The sequence below is a fragment of the Somniosus microcephalus genome, chromosome 8 (genome assembly GCF_052327205.1).
Source record: "Somniosus microcephalus isolate GS21.2 chromosome 8, FLI_Smic_1.0, whole genome shotgun sequence".
NCBI classification, from domain to species: Eukaryota; Metazoa; Chordata; class Chondrichthyes; order Squaliformes; family Somniosidae; genus Somniosus; species Somniosus microcephalus.
The window spans coordinates 133,533,125-133,558,673 of record NC_140994.1 but is presented as its reverse complement, the minus strand read 5'-3'; the positions used below and the strand labels follow the sequence as shown (position 1 = coordinate 133,558,673).

At 43.8% G+C, this 25,549-nt stretch overlaps 1 protein-coding gene across 3 annotated transcripts in view; it reads left to right on the top strand.

Annotated features, from left to right (window-relative positions):
* The window catches only part of LOC147113805 (dihydropyrimidinase-related protein 3-like), a 485,445-nt gene that overhangs the window by 263,418 nt on the left and 196,478 nt on the right, over nt 1-25,549 (top strand). Inside the window, exon 1 of one of the 3 annotated variants that reach the window (XM_085995143.1) lies at nt 11,176-11,461. The exons of the other annotated variants lie outside the window; for them this stretch is intronic. Within the exon in view, the coding sequence (XP_085851269.1) occupies nt 11,417-11,461 (45 nt within the window). The 5' untranslated portion in view covers nt 11,176-11,416. Of the gene's footprint in view, nt 1-11,175; nt 11,462-25,549 lie in introns of those variants that run through there. 3 annotated transcript variants of the gene reach the window in all.

Genomic DNA, 25,549 nt, shown 5'->3' with positions numbered 1-25,549 from the left:
AGGTGGTGGTGATCTGCCTTTGTGAACCGCTGCAGTCCGTGTGGTGAAAGATACTCCCACAGTGCAATTAGGGAGGGAGGTGCAGGATTTTGACCCAGCGACGATGAAGGAACGGCGATATGTTTCCAAGTCAGGATGGTGTGTGACTTGAAGGGGAACTTGCAGGTGATGGTGTTCCCATGTGCCTGCTGCCCTTGTCCTTCTAGGTGACAGAGGTCACAGGTTTGGGAGATGCTTGCCTATTGTGCTATTGGAGAGCTCTAGCAGTGACACTTCTGTGGTGATCGTTGCCAGCGAATCACCGCCCAGGTACCCTTGTGAACATTGCACTATCCTCAGTCAATCACTGAGAATGTAAGGGCTGACTCTATGGCCCTGCCACCTCCAGCAGGGACAGACACTTGCAGGTATACGCGGTGAGGACTCATGAGCACAGCTTAAGAGTTTCCATCCTTTAAAATGAATGAATGGAATATCATGAGCTGCGCGCCCTTGGGTTCTCACCATGCCCTTTCCATGCTGGGAGCGTGGAATTGGCCCAAAAACTTCAGTTCCGGTGTCCTTCAGTCTCTGCAGTTGGGCCAGATCACCGCCTGCGATCGTTTCCTTCCTGGTGATGCTGACCCCAGTGCATTGGGGAAAACATGGGAGAAACAAGGTGAAAGAAAATGTGTCCTAATATTTCCATTAAAACAAAATTCAGTTCCAATTTTCTCCCCTCCTGAAGATGCTGCTAAAATGATCAACTACGAAAGGCACCTAGAATGAATTCTTAAAGCATATGTCAGAAAGGATTAGTTAATTTTGATTCATTAGCTACTTAATTCTAATGACATAAAAGTCCGAACCGGGAGCCAGATGGCTCTGTGGGTCAGAACAAGCATGAATAAAGGCTAGACTCATGGGATGAAAGCTTTTTTCTTTCTCTCCGCGCCTCCTTCTCTCTCTCCCCTCACTCTTTCTCTCTTTCTCTCTCTCCTGATCTATGTGAGCTTAGGCGTCCTCAACCTAGTTGCCTGTCACCACAAATCCACAGCATTAAACTGCCTATAACTTGTATTTATTGGGAGTTTTAATCAAGGAAGCCACAGGATGGCTAATGCAGGGAATTCAGAACAAACTACCATTAATTAACAGAGTCATTTAGCGGGCGGTAAATGATTTGTTATTGTCCAGATACATTTAGAAATCAGCATTTTCACTGCCTCGGAGACTTCTTGTGCAAGATTGAGGTATTCTGGTAGCTGATTGTGATACATGTAGAAATTTGTGCAATGCTCACCACTCCAGGTCACTTTCCCCAGCCAGCAAGATGGCTGGTGTGGGAAATGGAAATGTCACATTGGTGCAGCAGAGGACTCGTCTGGTGTTGGTGTCAACATACGTCACTTGGGAAAAGTAGAGCAGGCGTAATCTGATTCTGAAAGTTTTTGGGGCAGGCTAGAGAGGGTTGTATTCTATATCCAATTCTCACTCTACCTGAGCTGGGGAATACTTAATGTTGACGCTGGGTGCCAAAAGTGGAAAGGGTGTCCTATTCGCCAACACTGGCATCCTTTAACCTGAAAGGCACCAGTATTTACTCAGAAATTGGATTATGTTTCCATTCTCAGGTAACTTTTGTGTTGCAGAGCTCAATGACGTGAACAAGCTCTTGGTTTCTGTAGTGTAAACTGTTATTTTTATCTTAGAAACAATGGCATTGTGTTCATCAGAGACTCATTGTGAGTATAAGCTTGACTTAAAACTCAGCGGTAGTTAAATGTGCCTTTGGGCAGTGTAAAGCAGGTGATAGCAGATCAGCCCCCCGTTATACATCTTTCCCAGTTGTGGGAGAGACGTTAAGGGGCAGCTCATTCGATATCGCCCATTTTACACTATCGCCCAAAGTCAACGTTACTCCAGAGAGTCTCTCCCTGATCCATGGTGAGTGTTGGGACAATTTAGGGATACATGGGAGGGGTGAGGCGGGGACAGAAAGCTCCTGAACCACAGCTCGTGCACAAACTCCTCACAGTCCAAGTCACCAGGATGATGATTCTGTTTGGTTTTTCCTACGTAACAACAGTCACCATGAGATGTTTCTGGGAGACACAACAAAGCAATATAGAAATGCACATCTATTGTGAACCGTTTATATTTCATTGCAATGGCAGGCTAAGTGTCTAAGTGATTACTGGCTGCTTGCTTAGGAAGAAGTGAAACTAGCCTGAAATGGACTAGAAAATCAATAGAAAGAGAATAATATTGTTTTAAAACTAATGGTGATTGAATAATGGTCTTTCTAAAGCTGCAGGCCTCTCTCCAATGACCTGGGTGTCAATCCATTACAATTTTGTGTACATAAATTATCCAGACAGTGCCCACCAGTACTAAATGATTACTGCAACACCATTTAATGTTTTATGGGCTAAAGGATATTTTTCTTCGTGGGGCGGGGTGGGGTTGGGCGGGGGGTGGTGGAGTCACATATATTTGTCATCAAGTTTTTTACCTTTCTTGTCCTTGTCCAATCGCTCCCCTCTTGTTAAAGGTGAGTGGACTCATGCTGGAATACAGTTCCGTGCACACCAGCAGCCCTCTTTCTGCTGCGCCCAATTGCTCAGCCTCCACCCACAAGCCCACACAGTGAGTGTCGGCAGGCTGTTCTGCCAAGCCGAGCATCACCACCGAATCCCATCCTGGCCCCACCCCACACATACACAGCAGGGGGAATCACTGGATAGTGACCAGGAATGGAAGCTTTGCCTGATTTTGTCTCCACCCCATCCAAAACATGGATGCTGAGTAGCAGTTGGAGCACATCCCGGCATGAGACTATCAAACTTTTGTTCTGTAATGGCATTCCACGAGTGATGAATGATGCAGCTGCCACAAAGCTGAGCATGTAGGTCCTTTAGGATATAACTCTCCTTATAATCGGGATATGCTAAGACCAGTTGTTATATTGAGCAATTTTAACCCCTTGCTGAGGCAAACATAGTTAGGACAAGAAAGGAGAGGGACTGCACACCTAGCTGTAGCAATCACATGTGTAAATGTAGGAGGAAGGCAGGATCGAACTTGGCTGTGACGCTGTTCATGATACAATATCCTGTTCCTGATAACCATTGCATAGGGGATCATGGCAAATAATTTCCTCAGATATGGCATTTTTCATAATGAAAATGCACACCCCGTATCAAGGAAATCATTCAAATCCGAATATTGCCCACCCTCCATGCCATCACTGAGTCAGATTAAATAGCTTCTTAAATCAAAAACCAAAGATAAAGTTCAAAAGAAGTGAAATGGGAATAACTGCTTCATTACAGACATCATTGTAGGAGTAACATAAACAAGCCCACTTTAGTAATGGCTGAAAGTTGGGAAAGGATCAGAAAGCAAGTGTCCGAAGGATTGTACCACACCCCAGCTTTAAGGAAAACATCTGAAATGAATATTTAATTGATTATCGTTGGAAGAAGATGACAAAAACACTATCCCAAAGCCAATGTGCTTAGTATTTGGCTGGAAATTCTAACAGGCTTCATGGGAGCCGAGGGTTTCGCATGTTGGGTGGCTGGAAAGTTGACACCTGTCCTCCTTTGAACTGGGCAATCCCAATTTGAATGAGCTGTTCAGAATGTTCTGAAACTTAAATTTCATTTACATTTGAATCTGTTTTTAAGTGAATAGTTTATTCAAATTCTCAATAAATCTTCATTTTTTTCATCAGGAAACAAGTCAGTATTCGAGCCCTGAACCTACTCATCATCACATCCTTTTCCTACCCCAGTTAGGGTTTGGATTAGCCAAAAGGTAGCAATCCTAGATGTGTACTGTAATAGGAACCCTCACCCCCTCTCTCTTTCTCTCTCTGTAAAACACATTTCTTGTACATGGTAATCCCACTTCCTGTGTCACATTTTAGAATGGCAAGCCCTTTTTTAAACTGTCACAATGGAAAAAACTATCTAGGAATGTTAATATTTTATATTGTGTAAGATCTATCTCAATATGTCCACATCACTAGCACCATTTGTCGATTAACCAATTGAATCAGTCAAAATACATTTTGAAAAAGTAACTGAAATGTAATAATGTCCAAAATAAGATTATTAAACAAAAGTAAACAAATACATATTTTATTTTAACCCCTGAATTGTTTTTATGTCTTTCAATAGCTTAATTAAAAAGTCTGGATATATACTTAGAAGTTCATCGGTTCAAGCCCCAGTCCAGAGACATAATCTAGGCTGACACTTCAGTGCAGTACTGAGGGAGTGCGCACTGTCAGAGGTGTCAACTTTTGGATGAGATGTTAAACTAAGGCCCCATCTGCCCTCTTAGGTGGACGTAAGAAAGCCTAAGGTACTATTTGAAGAACAGCAGCAGACTTCTCCTGGTGTCCTGGCCAACATTTATATCTCAACTAACACTACTGAAACAGATTATTTATCACATTGCTGTTTGTGGGACCTTGCTGTGCACAAATTGGCTGCCACGTTTGCCCACTTTATAGCAGTGATTACACTTAAAAGCACTTAATTGGCTGCAAAGTACATTGGGATATCCTGAGGTCATGAATGGTGGTATATAAATGCAAGTTCATTCTTTCTTCTTTTCACTTGACATTTTTGGCCAGAACAGTGAATCTGACAGGTGAAGGCAAATCTTGCAGTCTGAAGAAATGCAGTGTACACAATTTCCCAGGATGCGTCAATATAATTTAAGCTAGCCAAATGGTAGAAAGCTATTCTCTCAGTCTGTAACAAAATCTATTTTGTTCTTTTTCAAAATTATTTGAAGACAGTCAGACCACAAATTTTAATGGCCCAGAAATTTGGGTCGGGGGCTTCCCGCGGGTGCAAGCCTCCGACCTGCACTTATCTTGCGCGCTGGCCATTGAGCTGTGAGTCCACATGGGATTCCAATCCTGGGCCTGCTCCAACTGCCGGCGTGCAGTGCTTGCGTATCCCAGGGGCGCAGTTAGTTCGATGTGTCCCCTGGGATCACGTGGGCCATGGGGAGCCAATCGGAGCAGGGAAATGCCCATTCATAAGTTTGACAGGAAGAGCTGTCAAAACTTAGAAATACTATGGGCCCCAAAACATCACTAAATCTTCAAATAAATTTTTTTTTAATCACATTTTTTAAATAAACAATAAATTACATGAAATAACTATTTTAAACAATAATTTAAATTTTTGAAAAAAATAATTTTATTTTCTAACGGGGCTAAAAATAAACTTACCTTTCTTTAAAGTATTTAAAAATAATAAACCTGTGGAAAAAATGTTTTAATTTTAATTAATTCACCACTTACCTTGTAAAAAGCAGGCCTTATGCCTGCTTTTTAAATGTGTAACTTCTGGAGACTTACCCTCCCAGGAAAACCTGCAAAAAAAACGTAAGTTCGATGCGCACGCGCAGCCTCTCCTGCGCACGCGTTCAAACTCTGAACCCCTTCGTTCAGGGGAACGGAAGTGCCGGTTTCCCGTGCATGCTCAGTGTATGCAGGAAACTGGCACTCCCATTGGGCCTACGGGTGAATACCCCATGCGTACTCACCCGTGGAGACCCGAATTTCTGGGCCAATAGGTTTATTCGGGTTGAATGTATAATGAGTGTTTTTGTGTGTATATGCATGTGTGCATGCTCGAAAGAGAGATTATACTTTAGTGTCAGCTGTGGCTCAGTGGGTAGCACACTCGCCTCTGAGTCAGAAGGTCGTGGGTTCATAGTCCCACTCCAGGGACTTGTAGCACATAAATCTAGGCTGATACTCCAGTGCAGTGCTGTACTGTCAGAGGTGCTGTCTTTTGGATGAGACGTTAAACCGAGGCCCCGTCTGCTCTCTCAGGTCGACGTGAAAGATCCCATGGCACTATTTTGAAGAAGAGCAGGGGAGTTATCCCTGGTGCCCTGGCTAATATTTATCCCTCAATCAACATTATAAAAACAGATTATCTGGTCATTATCACATTGCTGTTTGTGGGAGCTTGCTGTGTGCAAATTGGCTGCTGCGTTTCCCACATTACAACAGTGACTACACTCCAAAAGTACTTCATTGGCTGTAAAGTGCTTTGAGATGTCCGGTGGCCGTGAAAGGCGCTATATAAATGCAAGTCTTTCTTTTACAAAATTTCAGAAAACATAATAAGCTGAGAGAGAGAGCGACATACACGTATTGACGGAGGTTTCCTGCAGGCACATCCCAGCACTTACGCTGGAATACTGCACCATGGATTTTTGAGGCCTAAATATCTAACTCCAATTACTATATCTTGCATAACATTTTGTTATATTCTTAGCTTTAAAACTGGTAAAGAGTAAAAATTAAATACATAGTTAAAGATATATATATTTAAAATAAAGTCCACTTGTTTATGGTATCTACAGAATAATGGAGAGAGTTGTGGAATTCAATGTGCAAAGCATCTTAGAATACCATTTGATAAGAATTTGACTTATTCAGTCACTGTAATCAGTGGCCTTGATTGATGCTCTACCATAGAATAAACCCCTCTATTATTATAAAATAACATAACTTTCAACTCACTGTGAAAAACACCACAGCAGGTCTGTTGATAACTTATCAATTCTTGAAACATCCTGTTGTCGTGAATTGGCAACTTACCATAGAGACTGGCAACACTTGGGTAATGCTTCATTTAGTAACATGTCATCATAGAATCTTACAGCATAGAAGGAGGTCATTCGTTCCCATCATGCCAATGCCGGCTATCCAATTAGTACCAATCTCCCACTCTTTTTCCATAGCCCTGAAAATCTCTCCTTTTCAAGTATGTGTTTGATTCCCTTTTGAAAGTTACTGTTGGACCTGCTTCCACCACCCTTCTTTATATTGGTTTTATTAGGTGACAAGTCTTAGGTGATCACTCAATAAGTGACTCTGTAACCTCAAAAACAAATTACAAGAAAGCCTGTTCTTCTTACTTATTTTAGCGATGGCTCTGTAACTTCTCTCAGCCTGTTATAACAAACCCAGCTAAAACACATAAGGAGGCCGGTTTTCAATATTCTGCTCGGGTGTAATACAGGGCTTGTGGATCAGCCGCTTATTCGAGAAAGCAACTGATTTTCATTTCTATCGATTTCAATGAGAACGTAAATCGGGCGGTTTCTATATCGGGCGGCAAATCCCCAGCTTAATGCCCGGGCAGCCTGTTTAAAATCCACCCCCCAAAGGTTTCCTCTGACTAACTGTGAACAAGGTTACGGGAGAGCCACTGACCCAACAGCAGAGGTTCCTGGCTTTAACCTCCCTCGAAGCCAGTGGACGGCGCTCAACCCAATCCGCACAGGGCACGGACGATGCGGCTGCTTGCTCCACAAGTGGAAGATGAGGGATGGCCCGAAGTGCGACAGTGGCCATGAGCCCCAGACCATGGAACACATCACATCAACCCGCCCACTATGATCTTTTGCGGGAGGCACCTCATTTCTCCACTTGGCATCTCAGGATAGCCAAACTAAACATCCCATTATAAGCTTTTCCCACCATACGAAACAACAACTGGTAATATTATTAAAACACAAAATCTAGCAAGCGTTTCTGGTCTGTCGCACATCAAGTATCACACTCCACTTTCTGTGATGCAGCTCTGCAGTTCAAAAGAAAGTACAAAGAGATAAAAGACATTTCTAAGAACACAAAATACCAGAGCCAAATTGTCTGCAGTGTCTTAATGACCTGTGTACAAACCTAGTTTTGCAATTAAAATTTATAGTCTTAAGGGGACGCATACATACACTATAGCAGAATCATAATAATACATTATGTTTTGCAGGGTTTAATATTTCTGCCGTTATAAAAATATTGTGAACTGTGTAATGGGAGTTTGTTGATGAATATGATGAAATGGTACATCTAATGTGCATTTCCTGTTCATCACCCTTCTCGGTCACATTTAAGTGTCACACCAAATATCTGTGTTACACTTAAAAAAGAAACAATGGCAGCCATTTCACACAGGAATCAGAATGTCTGTAAGCTTTGAGTGGACTTAATTATCACTCTTTAAGAATAAACAAAAAAGAAAACCAGACTGGAGAGCAATTAAACTCTAACATCACTCGGTGTTTACTAACAGTAATTAGACTTTATGTTCTTAATGGGGCACATCTTAGCAGCATAACGATACATTAGTGGCAACTGGTGAGAAGTGGTGGTCCACAAGGATCGGTGCTGGGACCACAGTTATTCACCATTTACTTAAACAATTTGGACTCGGGAATCTGAAGTACAATTTCAAAATTTGCAGATGACACCAAATTGGGGGGGTGTAGTTAATACAGTGGAGGACTGCGACAAAATACAAGAAGACGTAATAAACTTGCAGAATAAGCGTATAATTAGCAAATTAATTTCAATATAGATAAGTGTGAGGTAATACATCTTGGTAGGAAGGATAAGGAGGCCACATACTCCTTGGAAGATAAGTGTCTAAATAGGGTAGAGGAACAGAGAAATCTGGAGGTACATATACATAGATCACCCCATTGACCACCTTAAGCATTCACTCCCTCCACCACCGGTGCACCGTGGCTGCAGTGTGTACCATCTACAAGTTGCACTGCAGCAACTTGCCAAGGCTTCTTCGGCAGCACCTCCCAAACCCACGACCTCTACCACCTAGAAGGACAAAGGCAGCATGTGCATGGAAACACCATCACCTTCAAGTTGCCCTCCAAGTCACATACCATCCTGACTTGGAAATATATCACCATTCCTCCATCGTCGCTGGGTCAAAATCCTGGAACTCCCTCCCTAACAGCACTGTGAGAGTACCTTCACCACATGGACAGCAGCGGTTCAAGAAGGCGGCTCACCACCACCTTCTCAAGGGCAATTAGGGATGGGCAATAAATGCTGGCCTTGCCAGCAATGCCCACATCCCAGGAACAAATTTAAAAAAATTAAAAGTAGCGATGCAGGTTAATAAGGCCATAAAAAAATCAAACAAAGCACTGGGATTCATTTCGAAAGGAATAGAATTGAAAAGGTGAGAAGTTATGTTAAACTTGTATAGAACCTTGGTTAGACCACACTTGGAGTACTGTGAACAGTTCTGGTCTCCATATTATAAAAAGGATGTAGAGGCACCGGTGAAGGTGCAAAAAAGATTTACTAGAATGATATCAAACTGAGAGGAAAGATTGAACAGGCCGGGGCTCTTTTCTCTAGAAAAGAGAAAGCTGAGGGGTGGCCTGATAGAGGTCTTCAAGATTATGAAAGGGTTTGATAGGCTGGACATAGAGAAGATGTTTCCACTTGTGGACGAGACCTGAATTAGGGGGCATAAATATAAGATAGTCACTAATAAATCCAATAGGGAATTCAGGAGAAATGTCTTTACCCAGAGAGCGGTTAGAATATGGAACTCGCTACCACAAGGTGTAGTTGAGGCAAATAGCATAGATGCATTCGAGGGGAAGCTAGATAAACAGATGAGGGAGAAAGGAATAGAAGGGGTTAGACGAAGAGGGAGGAGGCTCTTGTGGAGTATAAACACTGGCATGGACCTGTTGGGTTGAATGGCCTGTTTCTGTGCTGTAAATACTTTGTATTAATGTGATATAACCTGCTCCTTTATAAAACATCACATTTGACCTACTTATGTGACCGAGGCATCTGCTAGGATTATATAAAACATTGCCCATAAGTATAAAAAGAAATCTGGCATGGTTTTCTGATTGGTTGATCAGAAATGTGAACCAATCTAAACAAAAACAAATATTTTCCTGTTTCTGAATGCCCCTTTCACACAATTCTTTCCAAATCCCAGGTCTGCTTGCCACCTCTGTGGAGTTGCCAGCCCTCCAGGATTGGCCTGGAGCCGCCAGGCATTGAAGATTAATCTCCAGGACAGTACAGCAAGCAACCCCGGGAGAAAAATCATAGGGGCATTAAAAACAATTGAGTTTTCTGTTCATTTTCTTTGAGCGCTTCTGATTATTAGTTGTAATAACATTGAAGATGGCGAAAAGGGGCTGTTTGGATGACTCTTGGCTGTCAAGTCAAACAGGTAATGAAGAGTCTGTTCGTTTTCCATTAGGTGTGAGAAGGCAGTGCTCCGTGAGGGTGGACGTGTTGGGCCACCGATGGCGGGAGTGTGGGGGTGGGGCAGTTGGAGGCGGGAGTGCATGTGACGAAACCGCCAGCAATACATTTGACCAGAACAGGCAACCCTCCACCTCTGGGTTCCCTTCTCCATGTATAACATAGACTGAACTTAAACTGTATCCTCCAACTCGCACTGAACAAGCCACAAGAAACCCCAACATCAGTATTCTTGCTCAGGTCAACATCCCTAGCATTGAAGCTTTGACCACGCTCGATCATCTCCGATGGACGGGTCACATTGTCCGCATGCCCGATACGAGACTCCCAAAACAAGCGCTCTACTCGGAGCTCCGGCACGGCAAGAGAGCCCCAGGTGAGCAGAGGAAACGTTTCAAGGACACCCTCAAAGCCTCCTTGAAAAAGTGTAACATCCCCACCGTCACCTGGGAATCCCTGGCCCAAGACCGCACAAAGTGGAGGAGAAGCATCCGGGAAGGCGCCGAACACCTCGAGTCTCTTCGCCGGAAGCAAGCGGAAGCCAAGCGCAAGCAGCACAAGGAGCGCACATCAACTCCAAGCACCCCACCCAATGTATGCCGCACCTGTGAGAGACTGTAGGTCCTGCATTGGACTCATCAGTCACCTGCGCACTCATTTTTAATGTGGAAGCAAGTCATCCTCGGTTCTGAGGGACTTGAAAGGAGTAGCCCCATACCAGAGGATGATGAAATACATCAATTGTGTATTATTGTAAGGAAATGTTAGAAATTGTGGCTGATTATAAAGCTCTTTTTAATTTTTAACCTTGAATTTTAAAACGGTACAATCGCATGTAGGACTATAAATAGGAAAAAAAATGTTTTATGCACATTGCAATGCGGCCTGGATTTCTCTCAGAGGGGAGGGGTGGTTGGAATTGGGTCAGATCCCAAATTATCAGAAATCCAAGGGGACATATATCATTTTGTTTTTCTTTTTTGGTTGATTTCTAGGGACTTTATTCAGGTGCCAGAGGGGTTGGAAGTCGGGAGCAGCTCTGGCTCCGCCTGGCGGCGGCTCTGCTCGCGTTACGCGCGCGCGCACACACAGACAGACAGAGCCTGGGCGAGGCGAGAGCTGCAGACAGCGATCAATAGCAGCTGGAGGGAGGTGCAGCCTTACAGCAGCCTATAGTCAAGTCCCAGCACACTCACACAGCGCTGCTATTGTATGGACACGGGAGCAAATCACGTCCCTACAAGACTCGAGCAGAAGAAGCTAGAGAGAGAGGGAAAAAAGTGCTTAGTTTTTATTTTATTTTTTAACTGATAGATTATAATACTCTTTAAAAAAACAAAAACCGCGATGATGTCGGGATATCAGGGTAAAAAGAACATTCCCCGGATAACGGTATGTATCTAAGCTTATTTTTTTTTTTTGCATCCTCTGATCGTGCAATTAATTGTTCCCTCCTTTTGGATTCTTCGCGCCGGGACTAGATAAGATTGCAAATGGTCCGAGACGTATATTTAATGCCTGGTGTTGCTGGCTTCTAGCCTCCAGTGCACTGTGCTGCAGATAGTACAAGTCTGTAAGAGTGGGGCTTTTTCTGTGCGCCTGAGAAACAGCACCGTTGCAAGAAGGCACTGCGTGAAAGAAAGAAATCTGCCTTGAATTTTAATCGAGGTTATTTATCCCAAAGGGAATCGATGTTTGTTTTTTTTCCCTATTTTTGTTATTTAATTGCAACTTTTAAAACGTGACTTAAGTTGTTGAGAAGAGGGTTTTTACAGGTTCATGGAGAGGCTGCGACTAGGAATTATGCTTTCTGTTCCTTACAACGTAGACTCTGTTAAAGTGAACGATCCAGAGGCTGAAATTTTGAATTTTTAAAGCAGTTTTTTGGTTTGTGTGCATTAAAAAAAAATTCCTTCAGTGTAATTCATTTTATTTATTTATTTGTGTGTGCATATATACATACATGTTTTATTTAAACATGCGGAGAGGGACCAGTTAGAAAACAAACGAGGAGACACCACCCAGTTAGAGCCCTTTATGGCACAGTCTCTCCGCTGTATCTAACTGAAGCTGCATTTACACAGTGAAACAAATAGACACTGCGAGTGTGGTTTGGGGGCTGAATTGAGGATTGTCTGGCGGATAAACTTCAGTCCCCGCTGGACTGTGTGTCCTTTTTGCTTCTTTCTGGACCAGTCTTCTTCTTGTGTGGAGCTGTTGCCTTTGTCTCTGACGAATTGGAGTATGTTGGGGAGGCGGGGGAGGTATTCTGTCACGGGTCAAACAAAAGAAATTAACCCAGTGCATAAAAGGGACTGGCAGCAGATTTGAGTCTTTGATAAGGCAATTGGCCAACACACATTGAATGTACTGAATGTACATTGAATGTACAGATCGATAAATATTTGTTCTAAAAATAAATTCTAAATCTTAATTTTAAATAATTTGCAGTATTCCAAAGGATTTTGGTGTAAAGCAATTGAAATTGTCGATACGTTTTGACTGTTCCATGCATCTTTGTTATATTTTTGGGGTGGAGTCAAGGAATGGGTGGGGAACAGGAGGCAAAGTCCCTTGTTACTACAGTGTGGCAGCTCTCTCCTCATCTGAATGGGTTCTGGGTCCCATTTTTGCTAAATGATATTGCTTACTCTAATGTGTACTGAAATCTCTCTACAAACTGTAAAGTGAAATTATATTTCTAATGTAATAAAACAAAAGGGATTTTTTTTAATTTAAAAAAAAAAGTTGGTATGGTTTTTGATTTGTACTAGGTACGTACCTTCCATTTGATTTACAAGAACTGGGATCTGCTGCCATACAACACATATACCAAATCTTGGCTATTATGGGAACTACCCTATCGAAAGTGAGCCTTTGTTCTCTCTCCCTGCCGCGCCCTCCTCCTCCCACCCCCCCCCCCCCTCCAAAAAGTTACCACCCTTGCATCCCTCCATTGTTTTATTATCTGCCATCTTGAGTCTGACTTTGACACTAGGGCTGCTGATTCTTTCGGCTTCTGACCTGGGTTGGAAGGGCAGGACAAGGATGAGGGTAGGCTAGGGGATGGGGTCGTGGCTTCAGTTCTGCTACTAGCATTTGGTGCTGAGGAAAATGCAGTGGAAACCTTCCACTAATGACTCCACAGCATCAGAGGAGAGATGAGAATTTTGTTTTAAGCAACGAGTTATGATCTGGAATGTGCTGTCTGAAAGGATGGTGGCAGCAGATTCAATAATAATTTTCAAAAGGGAATTGGATATTTACTTGAAGAAAAGGAAAAGTTTGAAAGGTTATGGGGAAAGAGCAGAGGAGTGGGACCAATTGGATAGCTCTTTCAAAGGGTTGGTGCAGACATGATGGGCTGAATGACCTCCTTCTGTGCTGTAAGATTTTATGATGAGACAAAAGCACAGTGGGGGTTAATGGGTTGGGGGAATGGGACATGAAGGGGCTGTTATTGAAAACCAGGCATCGAGTATTTTAGAAATTTCCGGGCAGATCATTTCAAAACTTGGGCATTCTGGTGCAGAAGTGGCAACCCTATTGGACATGTCTCCTTTCTGTCCAAGCTGATTTTAGTATCTTACTGGGACTATGAAGAGGGATGATGAAACAACTATATAAATGTTCTCTTCCATTGAATTGGCAGCTCGCTCTAAGTTTGAGCATTGAAGTGTCGGAGTTCTTGTTCAAATCCACTTACCTTAAGCATGTGAGTTTGTTCCATTCCAGAAGGGTTGGTGGGGGAAGGGTATGGTGATAGCACTGTGCTCTTAAATCAATTTCTCTTGCCTGAGCCACTCTGCTACGATTGGCAATAATAACTCAAATTCTCTAATAGAATCCATGGAGAAAGTCAATAGTGACTTGAGAGGCTCTAAGATGGTGCAACGTCAAATAGAAGGCTAGGTAGGACTAGCCCGTTGAGAGTATGCGTACACTGTAATGGTATTGGGCAAGGACAGGTGGAAGAAGTATGTCTACAAAATAAACGAGGGGATTCTGCCAAGCATTTTCCACAGTACAGCTCTCGTATTAATATTATTTGCCATTGATATTTTGGACCTTGAAAGGAATTTGCTTTCAACTAATATCCTTGGGATTGTTACTATTCTACTAAAATTGGGACGCTGGGAGCAGAACTTACATTTACCACTAGGGGAATGGAATCCCTGTCTTTAATTTTAGCGGAAAGGTTGAGAGTATAAGGCTGTGAAATGCTGCATTTTACTTGTCTGCCTTTCAGAGATTGATTGCTCAGATTAGTCAACAACTTCATTATCGTTGTATCATGTGACCTCCAGGATGGTAGAAGGCGAGCTAGATGGACCTTGGCCTTTTATCCTCTAACAATTCCGATGTTTTTCATTCAAATTAATCAAGGCTGGAATTTCAACTTCTAGGTGTCACTAGTTTGCTTTGCAAATAGTATATTCTAGAAGCTGTAATGTGGTGTTCAAGACTAGGTTATGTAATTGCAGATGTGTTGCATAAGAAATGCCTTGGATGCAATCCTATCACTCATTAGGTGAACTTCTGATGCATCTCAGTGAGTCAGCAAGTTAAGGGAATATGATGAACAAGGTCATCTTGCAAAGGAGAAGCTTCTGCAGGTTTTATTCAGAACCCAGTTCCACATTGAATAAATTCCAACAAATTTTCTTTCTCAAATCACTCTTATGATTTGGATGTTGATATTTTATTTACTACCTCTTTATAGTATGAAGCGGCTGCAAACAATGGTTCCATCTTAATAATTTAACTTTAATATTTAGGACCGCAAAGCAAAATTCTGCAAGATGTTTGTAAAAGTAAATAGCAAATATCGACTACAGTAATGATACTGTTCCATAGAAGATTATGGGAATTAATGGAGTTGACTTGTTTGGGTTCAACGTTTTAAGACTTCACCTAGATTATACACACAAATTAGGGGATCACAAAAGATTTGAAAATTTAATGCTACTTTAAAAGCGTGCACAATCTTAAAGGGAGCATGAATCAACTATTTGTTCTCATGGGGTGGCGAGGTGGAGAAATGGCATGTCGATCCAGGGCCAGAGTCAGGTGGGGCCCTGAGGCATGTCGATCCAGGGCCAGAGTCAGGCGGGGCCCTGAGGCACTTTTCAAGGACAGGCCTGGCATTGCGGTACTAGGGTTTGGCCACTAGAGGCCTCCTGGAAGTCATTTGAATACTAGGGATCCCTCTAGTGGCAGAGATCTGGCAATGCATCATTCCAGTGTGCTCCACAGGCCCTTCAGCCAATTTACCCTGATTTTCGATACGTTGTCCCACTTCTCCCTGCCCCACAAGAGTCACAAACATCAGGCCTGTGGAATTCTCCGACACCACCTCCTACCTCCACCTGGACCATGACCTCACTACCGAACATCAAACCACCGTTTCCAAGACTGCCACTGACCTCATCTCCTCTGGAGATGTTCCCCCCGAGGCCACCAACCTCATAGTTCCCCAACCCTGCACAGCCCACTTCTACCTCCTTTCCAAGATCCACAAACAGGACTGCCCTGGTAGACCCATCATTTCAGCCTGTTCTTGCCCCACCAAACTTATCTCTTCCTATCTCAATTCTATCTTTTCTCCCCTTGTCCAGTCTCTTCCCACCTACATCCGCGACTCTTCGGACGCCCTCCGCCACTTTAACAGTTTCCAGTTTCCTGGCCCCAGCCGCCTCCGTTTCACCATGGACGTACAATCCCTCGACACCTCCCTCCCCCACCAGGATGGCCTGAGGGCGCTCCGCTTCTTCCTTGAACAGAGGCCCGACCAGTCCCCATCCACCACTACTCTCCTCCGCCTGGCTGAACTTGTTCTCACATTGAACAATTTCTCCTTTGACTCCACTCATTTCCTCCAAATCAAAGGTGTTGCTATGGGTACCCGCATGGGTCCTAGCTATGCCTGCCTTTTTGTGGGATATGTGGAACACTCTTTGTTCCAGTCCTACTTGGGTCCCCTCCCTCACCTCTTTTTCCGGTACATTGATGACTGTATCAGTGCCGTTTCCTGCTCTCGCCCTGAACTAGACAATTTCATTCACTTTGCCTCCAATTTCCACCCTTCCCTCACCTTCACATGGTCCATCTCCGACTCTTCCCTTCCTCGATTTCTCCGTCTCCATCTCTGGGGATAGGTTATTGGCCAACATTCACTACAAGCCCACTGACTCCCACAGCTACCTGGACTACACTTCCTCCCACCCTGCCTCCTGTAAGGACTCTATTCCATTCTCCCAGTTTCTCCGTCTCCGCCGCATCTGCTCCAACGATGCCACCTTCCACACCATTGCTTCCGACATGTCTTCCTTTTTCCTCAACTGAGGATTTCCCTCTACTGTGGTTGACACGGCCCTTGACCGTGTCCGTTCTATCTCCCGCACTTCTGCCCTCGCCCCTGCCCCTCCCACCCGTAACCACAATAGGGTTCCCCTTGTCCTCACCTTTCACCCCACCAGCCACCACATTCAATGGATCATCTTCCGCCACCTCCAAAGTGATCCCACCACCAAATTCATCTTCCCCTCCCCTCCCCTTTCAGCATTCCGTAAGGACCGCTCCCTCTGAGACACCCTAGTCCACTCCTCTATCACCCCCAGCACCCCTTCCCCTTCGCCCGGTACCTTCCCGTGCAAGCGCAGGCGATGCAACACCTGCCCTTATACCTCCCCCCTTCCCACTGTCCAGGGCCCCAAACACCCCTTCCAGGTGAAACAGCGATTTACTTGTACTTCTTGCAATCTAGTATACTGTATTCGCTGCTCACGATGCGCTCTCCTCTACATTGGGGAGACCAAACGCAGATTGGGTGACCGCTTTGCGGAATACCTCCGTTCAGTCTGTATGGATGACCCCGAGCTTCCGGTCGCCTGTCATTTTAATTCACCGCCCCATTCCCATTCAGACCTCACTGTACTCGGGCTCTTGCATTGTTCCACGGAAGCTCGGCGTAAACTCGAGGAACAGCACCTCATCTTCCGATTAGGCACTTTACTGCCTTCCGGACTCAATATCGAGTTCAACAATTTCAGATCATAACCTCAGCCCCCATTACATTTTTACTTATTTTTTATCCACACCTTTGTTTTGACCCTTTTTCCCCCCCCCCCTTTTTTTCTCTCCTACATGGCAGCTGTCTCCCATTCTGCCAGCGCATTTCACACCTAATCTAGAGCCGTCTTTTGTCTCCACCAGTCCTATCACCATCTCATCCCGTTTTGAATATCTCTTAATGTCTCTTCACTTCTCTCTCGTTCTCTCCCAGCCTGGCCTTCAGTCTTGACAAAACGTTGACTGTTTTCTCTCCACGGATGTTGCCTGGCCTGCTGAGTTTTTCCAGCATTTTCTGTTGTTACTGTGGAATTCTATCTTGCTACTACTAACCATCTTCCTCCCAGCAGCCTGATGACTCGGTCATGATCAAGAACTCTCAATATGTCCGGAGTTCAATGGGTCAGTCTTGTGTGGCAAGCCATAGGTGTTACATTAGTGACAGAATAAAAATCCCACAATGTCTCAGTGACATATCCAGAAGGCCAGTTTGATCACAGCAGTGCATAGGGCTGGAGGGGGGTAGAGGGGTAGGATGGCGTGAACTGGGATGTAGAGCTGGAGGAGGGTAGGGATATCAGTGTGAGATGACTGTCTCTGTGGCAGTCACATCTGAGCTGGGGTCTGAACAGGCTGCCCAAATTCAAGTAATTTGAAATTTCAAAATTCTCATTTACAAGTCACTTCATCTGACCTCTGTACCCACTCCAGCCTTACATCCCATCTCACTCCATCCTACCTCTGCAACCACCTCCAGCCTGACGACATCCCAGCTCTCATCCTCTGCTTTTATGATTCTGTGTTTCACCTACAACCGCCCCCCTCCCCCCCGCTCCACTCCCCTTCCCCTGGCATCCTTCCATTGTACCATCTGTGGAAGACTTATCAATCATCACACCTCAGCACTGTGCAAGTTGTTCCTAAACACCTCTGTTATATCCTCTTCCCCATCTTCAGAAGCCTCCTGCAGCCTATTCCATCAACACAGTCTTATCCAATTACTTGGTCAGTGACTGTTTGCGCACTCTTTTGTGAAGTACTTTGGGATATTTTGCTATGTTAAAGTTGTTAGGGTCTTTCACTAAGTCTGGTAAATTTGGGAAATATGGATGACTCAAATCATGTGTTTTACGTAGAAACAGAAAGGAATGCTCTCCCGATGTTATGAGTATCTTTTTTCCATATTTTTCCTCGTACTTCCTGTCTTCTAAAGGAAGACTCCATGATTGGGGCATGGGTTTACGTGCACAGGGTGGGTATCCTCCTGTACCCCACCCCACCCTGCTACCTCAACCAGCTGTGACTAGAGACAGCCTGATTCTGACCTGACCCAATGTTTGCATACATGTATATTTCAGCAGGAGCCTCAATAGTAATCAGGCGTGGGAACCCTGCCTATTATTTTCCCCTCCCTAAGTCAGTGGTGCTGAGGCCAGCTGCAGTCATTACTGTCATTTTAGCCAAGACGGCTAATACAGCAAAGACTAGGAATTGAATCTAGGACCTTTTGGTCCGCATGCCTTTTCCAACTCTCCCGACCACCCCTCCCATCTGTTCTTCTTCGTCCTTGTCTGAAAGCACTGACTCGTACAGAGTTATAGTTCAGAGGGCATCATTTGATCTCCAGTAGCTCACGCAAGTGCCCTTTCTGTATGTGTGAGCCCACACAATGATTCTTGGCTGGCTATTCTACCTCGGGGGGGGGGGGTCCAAAGTCATGCTGGGCGCCAGCTTTGCTAGACTTCCAGTTGTGTCACTGGATAAAGCACACGTGGTAATCCCGAACCATAAATCGCAGATAGATCCCAAATACCAGGTCTGGTATGTGTTTGCTTAGGTGACCTCAGAAGGAACAGCATTGGTGGTGTAACCCTTGTCATTTGAAGAAGAAAGTCAGGCGGGGTGTAAAATTGGATGCTGAATCACTGTTGCCTGTTTTGTGCCACAGCCTAAGACCAGTTTCACCCCCAAGAACTATAGCTGATTTTCATTCTCTTCTCCTCACCTGCATCCCTAGCTCAGAGGCACTGATGTCAATTGTAACACCACCAACATTGTCTCTTCTGAGGTCAGCTAACCCAACACAGACCAGGCATAGGATTTGGGATCTACCTGGAACGATGGCTCAAGATTACATCCACTGAGCAAGTTAGGGGTTACATGGAATTACATTGACCTATTTTTGTGCTGTATTTTCATTCGGCCCAACCAGTCCATGCCTGCTTTTATGCTCCACTCGAGCCTCCCTCCGTCTTTCCTTATCACAACTCTATCAGCATAACCCTCTATTCCCTTCTCCCTCATATTCTTATCTAGCCTCCCCTAAATGCATCTATACTATTCGCCTCAACCACTTCCTGTGGTAGCGAGTTCCACATTCTCACCACACTCTGGGTAAAGAAGTTTCTTCTAAATTCTCTATTTGATTTCTTGGTGCATAACTTTTATTGATGGCTTTTAGTTTTGCTCTTCCCCACGAGTGGAAGCACTCTGTCAAAACCTTTCATAATTTTAACGACCTCTATTAGGTCACCCCTCAACCTTCTTTTCAAGAGAAGAGACCCAGCCTGTTCATCCTTTCCTGATCGGTATAACCTTGCATTTCTGGTAACATCCTTTTTTACACCCTCTCCAGCGCCTCTATATTCTTTTTATAATATGGCGACAAGAATTGTACACGGTACTCCCAAGTGTGGTCTAACCAAGGTTCGATACAGGTTTAGCATAACAAGGTTGAGGGAATCACCAACCAAAGGAATCTGGGTATTGGTTAAGTACAAGGAATGACGTCTCTTTAATGTAGTGCACATTGTACGGATTCAAGAAGCTCACAACAGTGGACCATTACAATGGACTAAAATGGGGGAATTGTTTGGCAACATGACCACTGTACAGAATCGGGTTAGGATTATTCATGATTTTTGCAGTTTATTTCTTGCCCCTCATTTACCCTGAGCTTTGCTGTTTCACCAAATACTTGGTGGGAACACTTGGGAAGGAGAGAGATTGAGGAAGTGTCTCAAAGTTAATCTGTCAATTCCTTTTGCGCTTTTGTCTATTTTGCTCTACTGCCCGAGATGAATTTATGCGCCCTTGATTCCTGGCATGCAGAGCTCACAAACTGCAGGAGGAGTATCGGTGTATATACACGCTTGAGGTGGATGGACAGTACATGGGCTTCCTCTTTGGAGCTGTGTAAGTAAGATTCGGACAAAAGTTAATGGAAGGAAATGAAGACTAACTGCATGTTACTGAATAAATGTAGGGGGAAGAAGGTCATTAAGCCCATCCTACCATGTCCATCCAGATGAAGCTAGAGTTTTCCATCACCGAATCCAGCTGTTTCTTAAATAATTCCAGGATTTTTGCCTCCACTACCCTACCCAGCATCCATTCTGTGTGTGATTGCTTGTTGATCTGTACATAGTCATTTAAGTTCCCTATAAGAGGGTCTTGCTGACCTTCCAGAGGTATTGCCATCCTTTCAAACAGTATTGCGATCACTACGTTAACAGTGAATGTCTTGGCATCTGGGTTTATTTTGCGTGCAATGTAAAAACTGGCTTGGGCTCCATATTTCCACATGGTAAGATTGATGAAAAACGGATTGCTTTAGGCTAGTTAGGCTTGTCACAAACTTCAGTATTTTCAGCATATATAACAAGGGTGTGCATAAGGACTGAATTAGTCAGTAATGATCATCTAATTGAGGCTTCCAAAGTTGGTGAGTAAATTGCCTAACTCAATTCAAATCTTTAATTATTTTGTTTGCATCTGGTTTTTCCAGTTTCATTTCCAATACTTGGAAATACAAACTATCATCTCTATCAGACTATGTCTCTGCTTCAGTAACTTATTGCTTTGTGTGGGACATAAAACAAAATTCATCAGTGACTTCCCCTCATTATCACATCTGATTCCTCTCATGAGTGGGCATGCTGCCCATTCATGGTTGGAAACACTGAAGTGTTGCCTCAGTGACTAAGTCTCTTTTTATATTTAAGTTGCATTCCTTTTATTAAAAAAAAATGAATGCTGACAGGCTTGGGTGGGACACGCATGGTGGAACTGCAGTGGGGCAGAACAAGATCTCACTACAGAGGAGCTTCTGATTTAGTGTCATTGGATTGTGGGTGTCAAAGCTGGCAACGTGGGCCCCTCAGCCTAATTTGCATTTATATTTTTTATTTCCTGGTTTGGTCTGTTTGAAGTTTTGTGCACCTGGAGGTTTGGAAAGAGCTGCTTTTAACATAGTGGCCTTGCTGGTTGATAAATCCTAATTGCACCAAGATCTGTTGAAATCAACAACTTGAGATACATGGAAATTAATGGAACCTCGATTTTATATGTGGCCAGCCGGGCTTCATGACCTGCATGACCCACAAAGACAAAAGCTTGAGCATCCCTGATTTTAAATACATCTTGATGTCTGGAGTTCAGTGCGAGAGGGAAGAGGCCTTAGCTTTGGGAGGGGGAGGGAGAGGCAATGGAACACGCAGCCACAATCCCCCTCTATGCTCAACAGTGTTGCTTATTAAACTACTGTCTCGAATGTATTCGATCAGGTTCACAGCAGCCTTGTAAGCAATTCTTCTTGGATGGTACCGGATTCCTTTCCAAAAGAGTTTAATGTGAACTACATGTGTCTCTATGCAAAGTACTGTCTTGCCACCTGAATAACTTTAGAATAGTGCATTGGTACTCCTATTGTGGCCCTCGGTCCATTTGCAGCCCACCTTCCCCTTCACCTGATGCCCTTGGTAGACCTATTACTTCAGATACCTCTGGCCCTCCATCCTGAGCTCAGCCCCAGCTGCAAAATTCAGTGTGCTCTTTCTACTTTGCTTTGAGCGAAAGAAGGTGGGGGAGTATTATTGGGAGGCAATGTAACACCAATCTCCACACAGTAAGTGAAGGAGGCTTGTTGACATAAGAACATAAGAAATAGGAGCAGGAGTAGGCCAATCAGCCCCTCGAGCCTGCTCCGCCATTCAATAAGATCATGGCTGATCTGATCCTAACCGCCAATCCACTATCACAGAACCATCTCCTGAATCTAACAGAATTAGACACACAAAATAGGAGCAGGATCAGGCTACACGGCCCCTGGGCCTGCTCCGCTACCCACAGGGCCATGACCGATCCGAACCTAGACTGATGTCCAAATTCCTGCCCGCTCCCCATAACCCTTAATTCCCTTTACTTCTAGGAAACTGTCTATTTCTGTTTTAAATTTATGTAATGATGTAGCTTCTACAGCTTTTTGGGGCAGCATATTCCATGGACCTACCACCCTCTGAGTGAAGTAGTTCCTCCTCATCTCAGTTTTGAAAGAGCAGCCCCTTATTCTAAGACTATGCCCCCTAGTTCTAGTTTCACCCATCATCGGGAACATCTTCCCCGCATCCACCCGATCCAACCCCTTCACAATCTTATATGTTTCAATAAGATCGCCTCTCATTCTTCTGAACTCCAATGAGTAGAGTCCCAATCTACTCAACCTCTCCTCATATGTCCATCCCCTCATCCCCGGGATTAACCGAGTGAACCTTCTTTGTACTGACTCGAGAGCAAGTATGTCTTTTCTTAAGTATGGACACCAAAACTGTACGCAGTATTCCAGGTGCGGTCTCACCAATACCTTGTACAACTGAAGCAATACCTCCCTATTTTTATATTCTATCCCCCTAGCAATGAAAGCCAACATTCCATTGGCCTTCTTGTATTGCACCTGCATACTAACCTTTTGAGTTTCGTGCACCAGGACCCCCAGATCCCTTTGTACTACAGTACTTTCCAGTTTCTTGCCATTAAGATAATAACTTGCTCTACGATTTTTCCTGCCAAAGTGCATAACCTCACACTTTCCAGTATTGTATTCCATCTGCCAAATCTCTGCCCACTTACTTAGCCTGTCTATGTCCCCTTGCAGGTTTTTTATGTCCTCCTCACTCACTACTTTCCCTCCCATCTTAGTATCATCTGCAAACTTTGATATGTTACACTCGATCCCCTCCTCCAAATCGTTAATATAGATTGTAAAGAGTTGGGGACCCAGCACTGACCCCTGTGGAACACCACTAGTTACTGATTGCCAGTCCGAGAATGAACCATTTATCCAAACTCTCTGCCTTCTGTTAGTTAGCCAATCCTCTATCCATGCCAGAATATTACCCCCAATCCTGTGATTTTTTATCTTAAGCAATAATCGTTTGTGTGGCACCTTGTCAAATGCCTTTTGGAAGTCTAAATACACTACGCCCACTGGTTCCCCTTTATCCACCCTATATGTTACTTCCTCAAAGAACTCCAGCAAATTTGTCAAACATGACTTCCCCTTCATAAAACCATGCTGACTTTGTCCTATTAAATTATGATTATCCAAATGTCCTGTTACTGTCTCCTTAATAATGGACTCCAATATTTTACCTACCACAGATGTTAGGCTAACTGGTCTATATTTTCCAGCCTTCTGTCTACTGCCCTTTATAAATAAGGGCATTACATTAGCAGTTTTCCAGTCTGCCGGGACCTTTGCTGAGTCCAGGGAGTTTTGGAAAATTATCAATGCATCCACAATCCCTACCGCCACTTCCCTCAAGACCCTAGGATGTAAGCCATCAGGTCCAGGTGATTTATCCGCCTTGAGTCCCATTATTTTACCGAGTACCACTTCCTTAGTGATTTTGATCGTGTTTAGCTCCTCCCGCCCCCCCCCCCCGCCGCCCCCCCCCCCCCCACATAGCCCCCTGTTTGTCCAGTGTTGGGATATTCTTAGTATCCTCTACTGTAAAGACTGATACAAAATATTCATTCAGTGTTTTTGCCATCTCCATATTTCCCACCATTAATTTCCCAGTCTCATCCTCTAAGGCACCAACATTTACTTTAGCCACCCTTTTTCTTTTTATATAACTATAAAAACTCTTACTATCTGTTTTTATATTTTTTGCTAATTTACTTTCATAATCTATCTTTTTCTTAATCAATCTTTTTGTTATTTTTTGCTGTCTTTTAAAGTTTCCCCAATCCTCCATCCTCCCACTAGATTTGGCTACCTTTATATGCCCTTGGTTTTTAGTCGAATACTATCCTTAATTTCTTTACTTAGCCACGGATGGCTGTCTTTTCTTTTCTTTTACACCCTTTTCTTCTCAGTGGAATATATATTTTTTTGAAGTTGTAAAATAACTCCTTAAATGTACACCACTGATCATGTATCGTCTTACCCTTTAATCTATTTTCCCAATCCACTCTACTCAATTCCGCTCTCATACCTTCATAGTCTCCTTTATTCAAGCTTAGCACGCTTGTTTGAGATCCAACCTTCTCACCCTCTAATTGAATATGGAATTCAACCATGTTATGGTCACTCATTCCAAGGGGATCCTTTACTAGGACATTTTTAATTAATCCTGTCTCGTTACACAGGACCAGATCTAAGGTTGCTTGCCCCCTGATCGGTTCAGTTACATACTGCTCAAGAAACCCATCCCTTATACACTCAATGAACTCATCCTCAAGGCAGCCCTGCCCAATTTGATTTGTCTAATTAATATGATAGTTAAAATCCCCCATAATTATAGATGCTCCCTTATTACAAGCCTCAACTATTTCCTGATTGATACTCCGTCCAACAGAGTTGCAACTGTTCGGAGGCCTATAGACTATGCCCACTAGTGTTTTTTTCCCCTTATTATTCCTTACCTCCACCCAAACTGTTTCATTATCCTGATCTTTTGACCCAATATCATTTCTCTGTATTACAGTGATTCCTTCCTTTATTAACATAGCCACCCCACCTCCCCTTCCTTCCTGATCGTTAAATAACCTGGTATGTTTAATTCCCAGGCATTGTCACCCTGCAGCCATGTTTCTGTAATGGCCACAAGATCATACCCATATGTAGTTATTTGTGCCATTAACTCGTCTATTTTGTTACAAATGCTACGTGCATTCAAATAGAGAACTTTCAAATATGATTTGTGACACTTAGTTCCTGCTTTTGCCCTTTTTATTACTTTACCTTTTACTCCATACCTTCTGCCCCTTCCTGACACGCTCTGGTTTTTAATTTCCCCACTGCTACCTAAGTCTATAACCTTCTCTGTTGTCATTTTTATTATTTGCTCTCTAGGAACCTCCCCCCCCCCCCCCCCCCCCCACTAGTTAGTTTAAAGCCCTCTCTACAGCCCTAGTTATATGATCTGCCAGGACTCTAGTCCCAGCACTGGCCAAGTGAAGCCCGTCCCAACGGAACAGCTCCCTCCTGCCCCAGTACTGGTGCCAGTGTCCCAGGAAGCAAAACCCATTCCTCCCACACCAGTCTTTGAGCCACGCATTTAACTCTCTAATTTTATTTGTCCTAGCCAAATTCGCTCGTGGCTCAGGTAATAATCCATTATTACC